General features: G+C 40.2%; 1 protein-coding gene across 15 annotated transcripts in view; it reads right to left on the bottom strand.

Moving 5' to 3' along the window:
• Positions 1 to 19,072, bottom strand: part of tanc2b (tetratricopeptide repeat, ankyrin repeat and coiled-coil containing 2b) — a 151,094-nt gene that overhangs the window by 20,516 nt on the left and 111,506 nt on the right. For 12 of the 15 annotated variants that reach the window (XM_055043052.1, XM_055043055.1, XM_055043058.1 and 9 more), the window contains 4 exons: positions 17,985 to 18,168; positions 16,409 to 16,657; positions 8,873 to 9,004; positions 1,003 to 1,041 (listed from right to left, as the gene is read on the bottom strand). In XM_055043052.1, coding sequence (XP_054899027.1) covers positions 1,003 to 1,041; positions 8,873 to 9,004; positions 16,409 to 16,657; positions 17,985 to 18,168 — 604 coding nt within the window. The remainder of the gene's footprint in view (positions 1 to 1,002; positions 1,042 to 8,872; positions 9,005 to 16,408; positions 16,658 to 17,984; positions 18,169 to 19,072) is intronic. The other 3 variants (XM_055043056.1, XM_055043057.1, XM_055043066.1) reach the window with 1 other exon arrangement.

The following is a 19,072-nucleotide window of genomic DNA, read 5'->3' as shown; positions in this document are numbered from 1 at the left end:
GACAGAAAAGTGCATCATATGGATGCTTACCTGCTAAATCTTCTACATGTTTGCTAATAAGTTTATGTGAACGGCTTGGAGCCTTCTGTTTGGTATCACTACACCAGACACCAGCAGAAAATGTAGTTAATTAGACCAGACATGTTTTCAATGCTTAGAAATTTAGACGTGGTAATTACAAATAAAAAAATGCAACAGTAGTCCAGAAAGTGTTGATTTAAACATACAACACTAAGAAAGTATTCATAAGTACAAACAAAAGGAATTGGTGGGATGGTGATAGCCTAAGGAGTAAGACCATTATATAAATCACAAGAGGGAGAAATGCAAACTACAAAGATCAAAGAAGGTGATTATTACTCTTCTAGATCCAGTGACTGCTTTCATCAGTCGCTGCAGACTGCTGCTTTTTCTCACTAGGGGGAGTCGATACGCCAAAGTCACCCAAAGGTTGGACATGTTCTCTGCAGAACATATGGACCATTAAAGACTAATGAGGTTAAAATGAATCTGGTACACAGTTCTAATGCTGTGTGATAAAAACCTCTGTAAAGTTCAACCCGCTGCCTCTGGGCATCATCTCCTGAGCGCCATCTTTTAAACTCTGAAAGCATCCCCTGCTTTTAATAGTTATGGAGTTCATTTAAATATTATATTTTTAGCAGTTCCGCTTGAGACTGAATGAGATTTGTTTGTATTTGCTAATTACTACATCAGATCAGGGACATTTTATCATGTTACATATAAAACTTTAAATGTTTTTACTGATCCTTGATCTAATATTCCAATAAAAAGTAATGCTTAATTAGTCGACTGTGTAATTGGTGGGAAAAAATACATTGTTTAGTCTGTAAACTCATAGAAGTTTATGGTTGCAATTTGATAAAATGTAAAATTTAATGGTTATGAACACTTTCTAAGCCACTGTAACTAGTAGCCAGGGAGGAGATAGTGTGAAAGACTGACAACCTGGGGCGACAAATGAAATTTAAAGTAACTTACGTGACTGAGATTGCCAGGCATGGGTGTTATTTGCAGAAGCTGAAACGGACAGCAAGCAGAGGAGAGAAAGTAAGGAGAGAAAGAAGAAAAAAAAATCAAGTGAGGACAGAAATGAAAACTGCAGCAGTGTCAGAGGACAGAGCAAGGGGTAGCTCAGTGGAACAAGAAGTGAGCACACACAAAAAAAGTAGCTCTAGCATCAGCATGTTGTAATGTCAGAAACAACCAAACGAGGGTCATTTAGCTACTAGTCTTTGAATCAACACTGAGCACATTTTTAAGCATGTCTGCAGGGCACGTTGGGGAATATCACTAGTTCAACATTTGCTAACAAGATCAATAAATTCCCATAAAGAGTAACGGAGAGAATTTCTGGCAGCAAGTCGACTCGGTATGGCAGACTCCGGCCTTGAATCTACTGGTTTATTTCATGTAAGTTGTTAGCAACATTTTAATATGAAGCCATCAACATCTGCCATGTGTCAAATCTCAAATTTGAAGCCACAGCAACAAGTCATCTCTGACAACATGCCAAATCCTATTCTTTTGCTTCCATCAGTTAGGTGAGTTGTGATCAGATCCTTGCAGAGAGAAGTAGGTGCTGCTCAGATGACAGTCTGCGAGGTAGTTCATTTCACACTCTGCGGACTACCAGCAATAAGCATACAGAGAACCAGAGGTGCAGAAAATATGTGCCTTGCAAGACAGCAAGCACAATATGGCCAAAGAGTGCATTTTGTGAGTTAGCATAAATTTTTATACTGTACCATGAGTTCAGAGGCAAATGTCAGGATTCCTGATATTTCCTGATACATTTCTCAGTAATACATCAGAGAAAATGTGGGAAAAATGCTGGACGCTTTCAAATGTTCAGTATTTGGCATGACCATTCTTTTGCTTTCAAAACAGACAAATGTGAATACGGTTTTTAACGTTCCTTGGTTGCAAGCTTGGAGAATCGCATAACTCTGGATGCAAACTGCTTCGAATCCTCTTGCCTTTTTATGTAAACCGACAGACTTGACGATGCCGAGATCAAGACACTGTAAGGAACTTCTTGTTGCTTTTGTTGCTGCAGTTTTTGCACAAAAACATATTTTTTCTCAAACGTTTGAACCACACCTCACACCTGCTTATGCAAAACAAATAAGTGAAAATTCGGCTTCCTGAAGAGACGCCTCGTTTTGCTATTATGCGACACCTTTTCATCTACGGGTAACACAGAATTTGTTGTCCTGCAGCAAACAGCTCCCCAAAGAGCTTTTCCAGCCATGTTTTTCTTTTTCCAAGAATGCTACCATGAGGGTGAAAAGAAATTTGATGATCACAGCGAGTACATTTCAACCAATAAAATCAGCAAAAAAGAGAGAAAAAGATCAATTCGACACATCTCGAATTGTGTGAAAAGCTGTTTATAAGGAGTGCATAGGCAGCACAAAGCTGTGTGCCAGCTGCAGCTCAGTGTAATAAAAGACGCTTCATCCATATTCCCAGGTCATATTATTTTTTAGTGCTAACTCAAAAACCCATGTAGTCAGAGGGAAAGAGGCAGAAAAACAAGTCGACACTGATGTAATATTCTCCCAGAAAGAATGATGACCTGATGTAACACTGGTGATAAAAAGTGTAAAGACTGCCCAAAGCTGCCATCACCAGCGGTCACAGAATGAAGGAGCTAAACACCCAGAGCTGTTCTGTTTTAAATGGTGCTAATCCAATTATCCTGGGGGTGACTGAAAGCCTAACGTGGCTGCAAATCTCCTCCCGTACTTGTGGAATTAGCAAACCCAACACTGCGCTATCTGTCACCATCCCCCTAAAATGATTACCCCGCCTCACACTATTTGAGCCATGCAGCCTCCGCTGCGCCATTGTGCCAGGCATTCCAGGAAAACATGGCAGCCATGTTGTGAACGGGGGCTGAGGGAGTAGTTTCAAGGCTGCTGAAAGCAAATGTACTTGTGAGGGATGGATGGATGGCGGTTGCTCATAATCCTGCCCATAACACTCTCCCTCAGGCGACGCAGAGAAAGGTATCACTCCACCTCCCCTCATATCCTCCCCCTCACCGGCAACCTCTCCACGGCCAGACGGAGTGAGAGTCCCAGACTTTTTTAATTATTCACCAGGTGAGGATGACTCACAGTGGCAGGGCAGCCTTGAGACTGAGGAAGAGGAGAAACTGAAGAGAAGAATCAGTGGAAAAAGTTGTGGATAGACATTCTGCTTGTAGAAAAAGGGTTTTGGGAGGATGATGATTGGGATCATATGGTCAGAGAAAAACCTAATTATACTTTCTAGGGTCATCTCCATACCTAACACTCGCCCCATATCCATTGTTGTGCTGCAGCTCATTCTATAGTGGCAAGCCAGCCAGGTCTTGTTTTATCAAAGCATCTCTAAACCATGACACTTCCACCTATGCTTCACTGTTGAGGTTCTTTTCCTTCATGTCAAACGTCATCTGTTAAAGTGTCTAAATAATTCAGTTCTACAATCATTTGTCAAAGGAACATTATCCAAAAATGTTCCTTAGCCCAACATGTTCATCACAGAGCGCAAAGGTGTCCTGCTTACATGCCATCTATGAAAGTTAAACTTTTACAGTCTCTTTCCGATTGTGTATGCAGTAACTTCCATGTCAGCAGTTGTAAGAGTCCTCTGAAGATACGTTTCAGGTGGGTTTGGGAAAGTTCTTTTTGCATCTTGCAGTCTGCTTTCCAGTGTGAACCTGCTTGGTCAAGTAAATCTGGGCATGTTGACCGTTATTTTGTAGATAAACATTGCAGATGTGAAACAAAAAAAAACAAAGAACGAGAAAGAGAAAAAGTAAAACTTCAACAATTTGTGTTTTTATCACCTTCAATATTGCTCAACTCCAACGCAATATTTAAAGTCTCAATGTGCTTGTGCAAACTCCCATTTTCAGAATATACTTTAATCTACAGATTAAAGCTTACTTTTGGAAAAGCTTACTTTTAGCAGCCCAGGTACTCCAAGCTTGTTATTTCAATCAAAAATAATCTTAGTAAATAAGTAATTTTTTGAGTGCAAAAGCTAGGCTTAAAAAAATGTGTATTAAATGTGTAATGTAGCAAGTACATGATTTGAATGTAAACCAGGGATCAATTTTAAAAAGCAGTGTTAATTTTCTGCCACAGTATTTGCAAATGGTCAAGAAAGTTTTACCTTACAGCACCATTTTCAACTTGGCTGACTTCTCTGTGCTGCTTGTTGCAAATGTGGATAGCTTGATAGGTTGTTTTATAGCTTAACTTAGCTTTAAAACCCTCCCTGTTTCATATGCCACATAAAATATCCAAGAAATACATTCAAGTCTGTGGTTGTAATGTGACAGAATATGGGAAAGCCAAAGAAGTATTAATCCGTTTTATGGTACTGCACAGAGGTGATGCTTGTTTGCAGGAGAGTTTTGTTAACTGTAAGGAAGTCAGTGCATCTTTCAATCCTCATTTCTTAAATGTATCATCTGTAACAGCACTCAGACGAGTTTCTCAGAGTTATAATTTACTCATCACTCTTGTCATGGAGTAACGAAGCCATCTGGAAGTGTAATTATTTTCATACATAAAAGCCCACAGTCAAAGTCAGACTTCCATCCATAAGCAAGAGGCAGCGAGACAACGATGGACAGAGGGAGAGAGCAATAAAACAAAAAAAAAAAAAAAAAAAAAAGAGTGAAAGTGCAGATAAATGAAGGAGAAAATGCGTGTGCAGTGTACAGTTATGCGAGGGAGTTTGCAGTGAATAGATAAGGTGGGCGATAAATCTTAGAGGTGGGCAGGCAGGAGCACAAGACAGTCCATTACAGTCTGACTCACTCTGCTCAATACAGCAGCACTGCTTGGCCTCCCCCCCACGGTGGCTGGCTTCAAAGGAAGATCGGACAAAATCAACCACAGAGACAGAGCAGCATCTGCCAGCCGGCTACCACCTGACCAGTGAATAACCTCCTCCCTACTAATCCATGTACGAGTCTGCATCAGTCAAATCGTTGGATATGATCTACAGAGCAATTATTTTATTTTAAGCTCTTCCAGCAAGAGTTTTGATTTGGATCTGCCAGCCGACAAAAGTCCAGAGAAGATCACAACATGATTCACTCTTTGGTAGCTTGACCAGCTTATGACAAATTTCACAGCAATCTGGACACTCGTTATCAGTGTGGCACCAGACTGCTGTATAGAAGAAGTAGCTTTATATTCAGCTTCTACATATAATAGCTTTATTTATTAACTTTCATATTTTCATATTTGTACAGTTTTGCAAAAGATTTCTTACTTCTTTTTTCACCTTTTTGTGATTCACTCACAATGTACAATGAGTTGTATTGGGATTTTATGATAAGCCAAAACAAAAGTGCCTTTTTTTTTCAAAAAGAAATCAAGTGCAATAAGTCATGTAATAAATCCACCAAGCTAAATTTTTTGGGGGGGAAGTGTGGAAAATCCATCAGTAATTCAGTGTGATGCAAAACAACATGTAAGTTGGTAAAATAACACCCTAAACACAACATCCCTACAGCAAAACATGGTGGTGGCAACATTAACTTACATAATAATGGAAAGATGAATGGTGCTAAATTCAGGGCAAACCTGGTAGAAAAACCTACAAACCTACACAAATGTAGGTCACAATTTTTAACTTTAAAAAAATAATGTTCTCATCACTTAGTGTTGGTCTACCACATAAAACCTCCCAAAAATACATTGATGTTTGTGGTTGTAAAGGGACAAAAAAGAAACATTAAGGTTGTACGTACTACATAAGCCAAGTTCACTGCTAAAAAAATAATAGTCAAGCTAACAGCATCTCTCAGTTTTTATCAGATGAAGTAAAAAGAAGCTGGTGAGATTTCCCACAGTGACAGATTGATCTTGTTAGCTTTACGATCTACCAGCTTTTTTTTCCCTCTTCTTTAAAAGACACTCATTGACAGATGCTGCCGTTTTTATTGATTAAAAGCAAATTAGTCTTCATAATTATAAAAGGCTTTAATTGTGGTAACTTTTCAGGCAAGTAAATTGCAGCTTTGATGCTCTGGTCACATAAATTAATATCTTTTTCTTGGCCAAAGCTCTACTTTACCTCTGCTGCTAATTTTAGATGTTTATTGATCAGTATGAGAGAGACAGCGGAAACAACACCACATCCTGCTGCTTTCACCTTAAGTCTGTGTACACTCAGCTGACAAACAAATCCATTATTATATACAATAGCCTCACCATGACCCATTTTCTTGCATTTTTCATCGCATCATAAATTGGGAATAAAGTAAAGTTCTCAACATGTACTTCAGGGGCTTTCATGCAGCCTTGCAAACCAAAAACTAAAACCCAGAACTGCCCTCTAGTGGCTACATTGATTAACAACCATGGCTGTGATCCTTGGTATGTGATACTATTTAGATGAGTAGAAGGAAGATAAACAGACCTTTACAGAACTACAAATAAATAAAACCTTAAGATATCCTGGAAGATCAGGTTAAGATGACAGCTATTTTTCTGTTCAAACAACTGTCTCTAACATGACAGTGTGTAACTTCAAGTTCTAAGCATGACCTTGAGTAAAAACCTTTTGTCGTCTCATTCTTCTTGGTGGGGGCAAAACATGGATTTTCGATTCACTCTCATGCCCCGTCTAGCTGTGCCTCTTCCTCTGTCTCTACCAGGAAGCCACAGGAGCAGAGCACTCAGGGAGGCTCTGACACTGATCTAAAGAGGCAGAAAGCATGCTGGGATGCAGTCGTTTGGCTTGTAAACACACTCGGCTGCCCCAAGAGTGGGGGTCAGTTAAAACAAGTGGTTTTGCAGAATCCGTCAAAGCTTTGGGAAAAAAAAGAAAAAGAAAAAAAGAGAGAAACGAGGGACTACCTCGTCCCCCTGAGTCCATTTCCATCCATTGCCCTACATTTTTCCACACTCCTTCACTCCACACTTCTCTGCAGACAGCTGCCCTCGAGCAGGGGAATCGCATCAAACCTCGGCTGAACGCTTTCTCGGGTGAGCAGGGTCTTAACAGGTGTTTGAAAAGACAAACAGATGCATATTTGTACTCGCTCGGGCGGCAGAGGGCATCCATGACGGCGCTCGTTACAACCCGACAGCGGAGGAGGAGGAAGAAGGGCAAGAGGACAGATAGTGTTGTGACATTTGGCTTTAAAAAAATAAAAAAAAAAAGGGAGGCGCTCGCTGTGCGTTAGAATTAAAACAGTGTGAAGTGAAGCGGACACAAGCTGTGGCTGTTGAGACAAATTTTAGTTTTGTAGTGACACAGCGTGACAAAAAGCTCTTTGTCTGCTCTCTCCCTCCTCTGCTTCTTCTTTTTTTTGCGCAGAAATAAGAAAGAAACTAAACAACAGCTGAACATAAAAAACCTGCAGAAAAAAACCTGCAGAAAAATAAATAATTTAATAAAAAAACCGAACCACCACATCTCTGGATTAATACCACACAGAAACATGCAAGACGCTCCCAACTGCATATCTACCGCCTCAGATTTCCTTTTGAATGCTAAGTAAGATTTGGTCGTCATACTGCTTCGCCTCGCACTCCTCAGATGCTTTTGAGTTGTGCTGCTTGTTCAGGATGGATTGAAAGGATCAGCGGAGAAGGCAACACAACAGGCTAATCACAAATCAATCTGAGACAAAGCAGCATTTTGTAATTAAAGAGAAAATACATTATGGCTGCAGGGCTCTTTATAGACAAAAAAAAAAAAAAAAAAAAAACAATCCTGGTATGCAGTCTGTCAGACACAGGTGGCCTATGATCGACACAGCTACAATAAAAAGAAAGTGCACCTTTCACCACTGTTCGGGTTTCAGGTATCGGGATGCATCATACATTATTATTTGGACTCGAAGCTTGTCTGAAGCAAGCTTCACCTCCAGAAAAAAATGCAGGACAGATTGGAACATGTTTGTTATTTTTTCAAGCCAAATACTTCCACTGTATTGTATTCATAAGATAGCAAGTCACAGGTGGTTTATCGAGGCCTCACAGAACACTTTATAAAAACTAAGAAACAGTTTCAGTGTGGTTACAGCAAAAATATAAGATCCCTTACTAACAGGGATCTTACTAACAAGATCCCTGTTAGTAAGCTACAAAAAATAGGATGCTTTAATAGCAGCTTTCAGCTCGCCTGCATTTCTGGTTCTGGTACCTGTTTTCTTGTCAGTTTGCTATAGATTCTCCATGATGTTTGCTGACCAATCAGCTGCAGTGATACAATGATGTTGGCAATTTTGTTTGTGTGGGCTGATACCAAGTCTTGCTGGAAAATGAAATCAGCATTTCATCAGCTCGTTAGAAGATAGAAGCTTGAAGCACTCTGAGATTTCCTGGTAGATTGCTTGCCTGACTTCGAACCACAACCAGCAGATGAAACTTTGGACCAATTGCAGATTGCCTCTCCAATCTCCCTTCACATTGTGGAACCTTAATTTTTTAAGCTTCCATCTGAAGGAAAAATAAAATGACTTCTTCCACTCAATGTTCCATTAATATGTTTGCATATATCACTCTGTGAGCAGGTGGCATATTTAGCAATGACCTTTTTTGATCATGACTGGAATAAGACGTATTCCTCAGAATTATGCAGGATATATACATATTCAAAAGTTACTGTTTTTGATTAAATTTTTTTTTTTATATTTTTCTGAGAATCTGTATAACAGTTAATGTGAAATACACCACCACACTGAATGACTCTATATGACAAAGCTGTTTCACTTGTTGAAATTGTTTCAATAAAATGTATTGAAACAATTTATTAAATGTATGTTTTGATGATATTGTAATGTGGCGAGATACACCTGAGAGTGTGTCTGAGTGTTTGCACTCACCTCTCAGGTCCTGCCCGGAGCGACCCGGCCCGCAGGTGGTGCTCTGCCTGGGCATGCGCAGTGAGGTGCGTAATGGAGTGTGCCTCTGATCATCCAGGTACGCCAGGTCCTCTAGGTGGGCTGAACTTGTAGCTGTCGTGGTGTGTGGGACGGGTACAGGAAAACAGCAGGATATATCAGAGGAGGAAAACAGAGAAGAAAAAAATACATACAAATGCCAGAATGCCAGTCAACAAACTCATAGTGTGCACACATACAAAAGAGGGTGGCAAAGGTTTCAGAGAAAGCGGTCCCAGGCTCAAACTCCTACAGGGAAGATGGAGCCGTCGCTTCAGCCCGCAAATTCCCTCCTCTCCGTGTCTGTCACGCAGCACGGAGGCAGATGCCATGCGGCCCCTCTCAGGATTAATTAGCTTAGCAGACAAATGTCTTATTTATGGAGCGGGCGCTGTCTGACGCCGGCTGATGATTGTTTCACACCAACACTGTGTCTCCGAGGCCGACACTCGGAACCGCTGAATGCTGAATGAGACCAGTGAACGTGAACAACCCGCCTCGTCGTCGCACCTGAGCTGCACGGTTCACTCAGAGGTGAGAATACACGAGACAGGAGCATTAACATGCTGGGAAAAGTCAGAGATGGAGATACACAGAGTTTGGAGCCAATGAGGCCAAACATGAATTTTAAAATGGATTAATATTCTATTTAAACATATTTCCTCTTCCAAACCATTCTTATTTCTTACATGTTTTTCTATGCAGAAACAAGTTTTAACATTTTGTAATATTAAAGCATCCTGAGTAAAAAGATTTATTACAATTATCATCACTAGTTATTGTTACTGTAAAAACTAGACTAGAACAACTGAGATACTAAGAATCCCTCACTCATTTGGAAAAGAAAAATGCAATAAATTCAACAAATGGAACAATATTTTCAAACAACTTTTAAATGTCTTGAAGTTACTTTAAAATTTGCCTGATCTTCTGACTGCTTTTGTATCTCACTTCTGTTACAGCAGTTATTAGGTTTGACTGCAGGAACATAAAAAAAAATGCAGAAAAATAAATACTTTTAACCATTAATTTACTCATTTTTAAATGTTGCATGATACCTGAGGTAGTTCCTCAATCCAGTCAATTGTAAGGGGGTGTCAGTGGGAATCCGTCTCTCACCTTCTCTTTTCGCAGGCACAGGAAGCTAAGGCATTGTGATTCTCCAAGAAGAAAGCCTTCCCTCACCTGAGACTCCACAACACTGATGCCTGTCCTGTCCTATGTCTAAAAAAACAGGCTTTACGTGTATAGCTTCGAAAAATACTGAGCACATCTGCTCAGTTGTACAAGTTTGTTGCTGGGTGTTTGAGTCACCCAAGTGGCAAACCTTAAAAAATGAGCCACATTTGTTTCTTAAATAGGAGGGAAAATGGCAGCTGGGAATGTTGTTGTTAAGAGGCTCAACTCCCTGATGGGAATAGAAAAGGGAGAAGAAGGAGGGGGGTTACTGGTCCCTCAACTGGGCTAAAAGCAGAACGTGTGGAGGCATTAATCTGAAGCTGAACCAAAGAAGAATGACTCAGGGCTTCAGGATTGGGAAGTCTTCCCCCCCCCTCTCTCTCCCTCTCTCTTTCAACTGTGTTTGAATGTGAGAACTGAAATCTGTGTGCTCATCATTCCTATCTGCAATGCAGCAGGCTGCTGGGGATCGCATTCACAGCCGCTGTGCCAATGCGCTAAGACGGCACACAGAGCGGAAAGAAATAAAGTGAAAAGAAAAGAGTGGAGTAGGGAGAAGAATAGAAGGTATGCATTAAAAATTGGACTGTAAGCTCAGTGCAATGATAGCTGCACTTCCTGCTTACAGGACAGACAGATAGCAAGAATGCATGCATGCACAAACACACACACTCAATCAAACAACAGCTGGGCTGTCGTCCAGCCCCGGTTACAGAATCAGCTGGCAGGACAAGGAGTTGTTTCATATAAAGGTTAGCAACTGGCACTTTAAGTGTCTCGCTCTTTTTTTATTTTTTATTTGATTGACAGGAATTTATCATCACACCTCAATGTGGATAATAGAGGTGCTGTAGTGCCTTCCTGCCTGGACTCGGAGAAAGTCTGGTGCAATAAAACATGACGTCCTTCCTGCCAAGTAATAATGTTTTATTTTTTCTAACAGGGAGTTAGATAAAAACCTATTTAAGTAACAGAGAGCACAGAGTTTCAAAAATGAACAATGTGTCTGAAATGGTTCATTGTGATGCTGTTGTACCTCAAGGCTGTGTATTCTTTCCTTAGACTATTCAGCTGCTATATCAACAGGATGTTTGAATGGCAAATACCTGATAAAATCAAGTGCTTCTAATTTGTTTCCATTTTAAATATATAAAGAAGGATAAACATTAAGACTCCCCAACTGACATCTTTATGTCAATTGGGGAGATGTCCCAATGGGGAGTGATTTTTGCAGGAGCCATCTTAAATCAGAAATTTACTCCTCCAAGTTTTAAACTACCCTAAGCTTTTCATACATAAGGGGAGTCAACTCCAGATAAGCTTAACTTGAGAACATCAGTATATTGTGTAGTGATTATTTAAAACAAAAAATCAAATTGTAATTAAGAAAACAATCTAAAATAGGTAGACATAAAATACATGTGGTGTCATAACTTAGAGTGAAAAAACAACTTTGAATTTCCTGAATTTCCTCTTTGTGGGACAATGACTGCTTCTTCTGTTCCGTTCACTATTATGTAGATTTTAAGGCGATGTTTAAGATGACCTATTTTCTTTTACTTAGAAAAGCTCACCAGGTACCTCAGAGCTTATGACGTGTAATGGGTGTTGCTGTTTTTGCTGCTACTCAATAACTGTCAGTTTTTTCTGCCTTTTAAAAAATGGCTGCTTAATCCTGTCATAAAACAGTGCAAATATGTAAAAACATGTTACTTTAAAACCCATTGTGCCATTTTTACACCGTCTCCTTTCTAAGATGATTCAGTAAGTTATTGAGAGAGTTCACTGATAGGTTTAGTGTAATAATCTACAGGATGGGATGTGGTTTCTACAAATGGTGGGGAGGATCACTACCACACAAACTGTGTGACATCTGTGTGTGTTTGGATGGTGCTGTTACAGGGTGGCAGGTCTGAGCAGCCCCCAGCCTCCACCTGGACAGTGCAACAGCATTCAAAGTTTCTTGGATGCTGAATTTTAACAGATTTCAGTTGACTGAGAGACATCCAACCCCTGTTAGTTGTACCCTGTCTGAATGGAGAAACTAACAAGACAAAGTCTTTATTCCAAATTTAAACACACGGGTTGAGCGAGAGGGCAAAAAAATTGTATTTACTTTTAGGGGGAGAGTTGTATCACACTGCGCTCCAGTCTGAGTTATCAGAAATTTAAACCACAGAAATTGTACGACAGAACACCGTTTCATTGTTTTGAAACATTTTAAACACGTCTTATCACCGGTGAGCAACCATGTGTAAAAATAGCACACCTTCCACTTCCAACAGAAGACATGAAAGATCTTGCTTCTTCATTTTTTTTTAATTTTTTTTTTTTAGCTTCAATCAAACTAGGGCACCCGAGTCTTGCTGCTTAAATATTGACAATTCCTTCTTCTAAAATCTCCCCCTTCATTTTCACAATTGTAGTCAACTCCTCTCTCAAATATGTTCTGGCAGCGCCATCGAGAGAGAAAGTACGATGAGCATACTTGGTCCTAGTTTCTGCTTCCTCCATATCCATCTTTCGGCTCTACCAACGCACATGCCTTCATTAGGTAATAGAGTAGCCCCCTCACTCCTCATTCCTCCCCAGTCGCCTTCTGCTCCAGCTTCGCTTTTCTCTCCCTCCCTTTCTGCACATCAAAGAGAGTCTCTCTGTCACTCTGGGGGATAGAAATGGTTAATGCCTGGGGCTTTGATGTTCCTCTGCTGGGTGAGCTGAGCCAATCCTCGGCCCGCGCTCGCCTCCCATCCCTACATCATCTAATAATTCTTTGTGGAGGAGAGACGGCAATGTGAGAAAGAAGAGATTATGAAACGCTCTTTCACTCCTCTTTCACGTATATCCATCTCTCTCTCATAAATATGGAGTTTCTGTCCCTCTGAAAAACACAAACGTCTTCTGAAAAATCATCATATCTTCCCCCGCCCCACCAAATTGCCTAACAACCTCATTTCTATTTGATTTTCTTATTTTATTTTCATCATCTGTAGCTGGCAGCGTGTATTTTAAAGCCGTTGCGGGCTAATTCGGTCTCATTTGAAGATGTGTGTTGGAGGGCAGAGATGAAAACGAAGATGAATCCTTTAACCAGAGGGTTGCTCTGCAAGAACGGCAGTGTCAAAGAGCAGAACATGAGCAGCATGCAGACGGGGTCACCGCTCCAGTGACACACCTGAAGAATGTACAAGTTTTCACACATACAGTGAAATCATGATTGCATTTAAGGGACAAAATGCCTTCTAAATTTGGCGCGATATGTGACAAAAAGTCTTTTGTTTTGGAAAGCCGAGATCAGTTTCTCTAGTCAACTAGAACTTGTCTGACAGCATGAAGTAGGATATAAGATCTCAAAAAGCAACACACTCCAGCAAACCACAGTAAGAGCCACAATCCACAAAGGCAGAGAACACTGAGTAGTGGAGAACCTTCCCACTGCTCAGTGGATGGGAGATACCAAAATCACTGCCAGAAAGCATCAACGACTCTTCAAGGAGATATCTAAGGTCCTGCAGGCGTCACTTGCCTTAGTAAAGATCAGAGTTCTGGACTTGACAATAGGAAATAGACATGGGGGGGGGAATGACATCTGCCAGTGACTTCAAAGGACATAAACATGGCTGACAAACAATAAAAAAAGCTCATCTCAAAAACAGCCTTATGATTCCCAACACTTTTGGGAAAATATTCATAATAATAAATGTTGAATTTTGGTGGTTTGAGGGTCATGAAATGATTTGCTGCTTTCCGTCTTGGAAAACTTGGTTAGTTGATGGAAACATGAACTCTCAGAAGAAAATCCTGAAGAATGCTCGGCTATCAATCGTTGACCTTCAGCTCAAGCTCACTGAAGCTATGCAGCAGAACAACATTTGGAGCGGCATAGTCAAAGTCTGAACACAAATCCCACCTAGATGCTGTAGCATGACCTTCGACCTAGCCACTCATGCTTGTAAGCATCTCTAATGTGGTGCAAGCTGTAGTTAAGCTTAAGTGGCAAATACTTTTTGCCCTCAATAAATTTGCATTTACCTAAGTCATGATTGGTCTGACATGAAAAATGGAAAAACAGAAAAACTCTGTAGGGGAGCAAATACTTTTCAACAGCCCTGTGTAAACAAACGCTTTTGTCCCAATGGGAGTGGGAAGAGTGCATATTAAAGCTCATCATCTGTAACTGAGTCTCTGCTGACGAGAACAATAAAACAATCAGACCCATTATGAGGGCTGCCTCCGCGTTATGAAACTAAAAGTTTTTTTTTTATTCTGATATGTTACTTTTGGGATTCTTTCACAGCAGCCAGAGAAAGAACCTCATATGAACGAGACCTTTAGCAAAACAAATGCCAGCTTTCTGCTATGTGATGTTCCTCCAGCCGCAGTATGTAATTCTGCAGAAGCAGTTTTCCCAGACAGTGTTATTCAGCTCTGTGGTTTCGATCTACACCAGAGGGCTGAGAGAGCTTAAACAGAATGTCACTGTGGATTTGCTGCTTCCCAGAATTTTCATCATCACTGTATAAATGCTAAACACAACAGCAGTTTTAAACTTCAAAGTTGAAAGAAAAGATGTTGAAAAACTACATAAACAAGCCACTAACTGGCTTTGGAGGAGACCCGGTTAGTTGTTTTACTTTGTAAATATCATATTTAATGGCTGAACATTCTGGCTTTGTACCTCAAACAATGAGTGACATTGTTGTAATTATTTGCACATCTCTATTCAGATCAAGCAGAGGAAAAATAATGGGATCATAAACCGAAACAACAATTACTACTTCGTTGCAGCTCTTCTGTACTGTCTGACAGCTTGAACTCTTTGAGGCAAAGAGTGTCTGCACAAATGAAAAACAAAACTCTTCATCAATCAGGTTCATACTAGGGCTGGGATGACTTGTTGGTGTAATTAATGACACTGACATTGATGTTTTTTAATCAACCCATCAATTTTTAAACCAAGTTTTATCCATTTCCCTCAAAGTTGCTTGGTGTGAGAAGAAGGCCTAAGATGAAGTCCGCAGCAGCACTGCGTATGGTAGCCACATTCGGGTCCAGTTATTGGTCCATTTCAAAACAAACACGAAGGCCAAATCAACCGCTTCTCTATTCAGCAGGGTAGGGTGAAAAGATTTTTCAAAAATTTAAGGGAGTATTTTAAGTGATAAAAAAACCCCAACAACTTGGATTTGGATGCTCTGTGAGCTTCAGTTGGGAACCACAGCAGCACAAGTACAATCCACAATGAGCTGCTGACAAAAACCAACATGATGAGGTGACACTAAACACAAAGCAACAGTAAGTTGCTGAAAATGAAACAAATGCCAGAATAGACTACAAGAATAGGAGGGTGTGAATATAGTACCATAGATTGAACAATGACAAAGAGATCAAAACTGGTTTTGGAGTGATCCAAATGATAAATGATCTCCAAAACACACTGACCTTAAAATTGTAGAAAACTTACGGCATATGCTTACAAGAAAAGCCAATAATAGAATAATAAAAAGTAAGTCTTCTGATTCAATCAGAACAAGACATGAAGCCTGATGGCATCATGGAATAGTCTGGCTGCATTTATATATTTGAGCTGGTATGTATATTTTTGGGTCTGCTTGGATACCAGAAGATCCACAAATTCAAACTTGTGAACCCATTTTCTCAAGTCACATGTGGAATCAGGATGAATACATGTGAACTTTTAGCTGAAGCTGTAAACACATTGAGATTTTAGGAAAACAGTCAGATCCAGAGCTCACTTAGTATGAGCCAAAAACATAAAATTACTTTAGATTACAAACTAAACTGCGGCCTCTCATCTTAATTATAGCAAAAATAGCGTTCTTAATATACAATTATTTTTTAAAAATTCACAAGCCAATCAGAGACAAGTTAGTGAGTAATTAACTTCAGACAATTTAAACTTTTAAAGCAATAAAAACACGTTTGACTGACAGTCTTAGTTTACAACATCTGCAGTGTTCGATAATCAAACGTAGACTCAGAGAGGCACATCAAAGAAATCCATCAATGCATTAATGATTCTTCTCACCAAACCCCTCCCACCCACCCAGAAACAAGCAGGGTTGAAAGGAAAGGAAGCACAGAAGGAGTCAACGAGAGGACAAGACGTGACTGAACAGCAGCACTTCAACACGATTTTTCTAGAACAAATAATTTGCTCTGGAGTGATGTGTACACTGCGTTTAATACTTGTGAATCACCGCTCAGAGAAACCTTTGCCACACACCCTTTGTTTGGTTTTTAAACAGAAGGAGAAAGGGGAAAAGGAAGGAGACTCACCGGCCACAGAATTGGGACGGGGCATGAGGTACAAAGGGATGGAGTGGGCAGAATGGGAGGACATGCTCTCCAGGTTGCGCTCAGGGATTTTATTCAGGCTGAAGGTGGAGGCGGTCATGTTTTCATCCAGCCTGTACAGGAACGAGTCCATGCCTGATTTCTGGGACTGCCACAGCTTCAGGTTCCCTCGCGAGCCCTCGCTGTATTTGCCGCCTCGCTCCATGTTCTCCGAGTAGCTCGTCAGAGTAGCTGGGGAAAAAAAAAACAACAACAAAAAAACAGACAGTGATCAAACATTTCAGGCCATTTCTCACACTTTCTTTACAAATCCGCTCCCCCATACGTCTGATTTCACATCTGTTTACTGTTGCTCTGCATCAATATTGTTGTGCCAGTGTGTGTGTTTTTTTCCATCTAAAACTGCAGGTGTTTGCCATAGTTGCCAGGAAACAATGATGGCACCTGTTCTGACATCTGAAAAGTGCCTCACATCGGTAGGCATTTCAGCTCTCCTGTTGTCTCTTAAATAATGCACAAAAGCTACAGTTGAAGTCAACATTGGGTACTTGAATTGGTTTCCAAAGGGAGAGGAAAACCAGGTACTTGTACTATACACCACATTCAACAATCCCAGCAGATGTGGTTTTTCTCTAAAGAGGAATGTTTCACATTTGCAGAGCAGATTGCGGTTTAGAAATTAAACATTGGATAATTTTGTTTTAAATCCAGCTTCAATGTGTTGTAATTATTTTTTTAAGAGACACAACTAGTACCAAAAGTATTCACTCATTTGCCTTTACACACATATGTGTATGTGACTTTGTGACTTTGCTATGGATCAGACTTTGCTTTTTTCATTAGTGGATGGTTGTTGGAACACAAAAGGTTAATCCCTTAACCATTCCCACAAAGTTAGGCACATGCAATTACATTATCACTGTATGTAACATATATATTACATAGCTTGGACCTGCAATATTTATTACAAAATTATTATAGTACTATACAGGCTAGCAACGCCTCAAAAATCTCAAAAACAGATGTAGGCAGATGCTGCTTTTTCAGTTAATCAATGTTGCTGAAATGGGAATAATACATTTTATTTTTCTCCAGCAGCTAGAAAGACTCCAGTGCAGCAGAGCATTAACACTATTTGCTAAAAAAAAAAACTTGCTTATTTATTGTAATATCATTATTTCCATGTTTTCCAATCTCATTGCATGTTTTCCTAATATTGAGTCGTCCTGCTCAAGCGTTAAAGAGTTCCTTTCATTGACAGGAGCTGAAGACAACTCCTGAAAACCATATTCCCTTGTGCATCAAACGTTACACTTGACCCAATAAAGAATGGCAAGCACCATTTTTCTAGCACTTGCTAAACCCAGAGTCTTGCATTAGATTTACAGCCACAAGGTCTGAATTTTCACTCCAAATAATGTAACACCATAGTTCTCAAGTCCAGTGCTGATGTGCTTTTCACCAATGCGTAGCAAGTTCTGACTTTCTGATCAGAGTGAAATTACTGCACAAATATTTATCTTGGGAGAGTCTATGTAAGCACGCTGGCAGATCTCACCGATAATCCCGCTGTCTCTGCTCTCCAGTGTTGAGGTGGGGCTGGTGACAGAACCGTAGGCACAGTCCTTGTTGCCGGCCTGGCCCGGCATGGCCGTGGGGAGGGTGGAGCAGGGGCTGCCTGCAGGCGGAGAGGCAGTGCTGCTGGTCAGGGTGGAGCAGGGGCTGATCCTCTGGTTCTGGCCCTGCCACAAACACACATTCACAGATTTTATTCAAGCTTTCTTCAGCTCCCCATCCCCACGCCCCCCCAAAAAACAAGTGTGAATGAATAAAAAAAGGGCAATGTTTGAACTTTTATTATCCGACTCATTCAGAAGGAAAAAGTCATTTCAACATTTCAGTTTTTAAAAGCTTTGCGGCCCTGCTGCTTTCACAATGTGAAGTCCAGCTTTCTTTGGATTGTTTCCCCAACATGTATGCAAACGCACGCTGTGTCACAACAGCAATAAATCTGCTGTATTTATCTTCAATCATAAATTAGCAATGGTCTGCCGTCAGACTCACCTTGAGTAAAAAAAGCACAATTTTACAGCATCGTTGTATTAACACTAAAAATAAACAAAAATAATGCATAACATAAACTTATAAAAAAAAGCTGTCAGTGCTTTCATTTGAAAAATGTTTTTAAGAAAGAAAAATTACAACCGCCCCACCCACCTCCCCAAAATAAAAGAAATCAACAAAAAGAGATAAACTGGCATGTTGTTGATTGAGGTTTTTCCACACTCATAATTTAGAAAATCAAAATCTCATAAATGCCAAAGCTTTTAAATCCGCTGACTTCTATTGTTAATGTAATTGTGTAATCATTATCCATCAGCTGCTTAGAAATTGTACAATTACAAAGACTGATCCCCTGAAACATTTTCAAGATCACACCCCCACTTAGAGTTTCTCTGCTTGTTAAGAAAGAGCGACTGAGACAGCTGGCACAGGCCAAATTCTGCTTTACAAGACAAAAACATTCAGAACAAACCTGTTGTGCATAATTAAAAGCAAATTGAAACCCCCCACAAACCACTGCATGAGACCTTCTGGAAGGCATCAGAGTTTGGAGTTGCAAAGAAGTGTGCAAACAAGCCTGAT

This window comes from Poeciliopsis prolifica, unplaced genomic scaffold (genome assembly GCF_027474105.1).
Source record: "Poeciliopsis prolifica strain line A6 unplaced genomic scaffold, Auburn_PproV2 SCAFFOLD018, whole genome shotgun sequence".
NCBI classification, from domain to species: Eukaryota; Metazoa; Chordata; class Actinopteri; order Cyprinodontiformes; family Poeciliidae; genus Poeciliopsis; species Poeciliopsis prolifica.
Note: the sequence above shows the minus strand (reverse complement) of the source record. Positions and strands in the feature narration are given on the sequence as shown.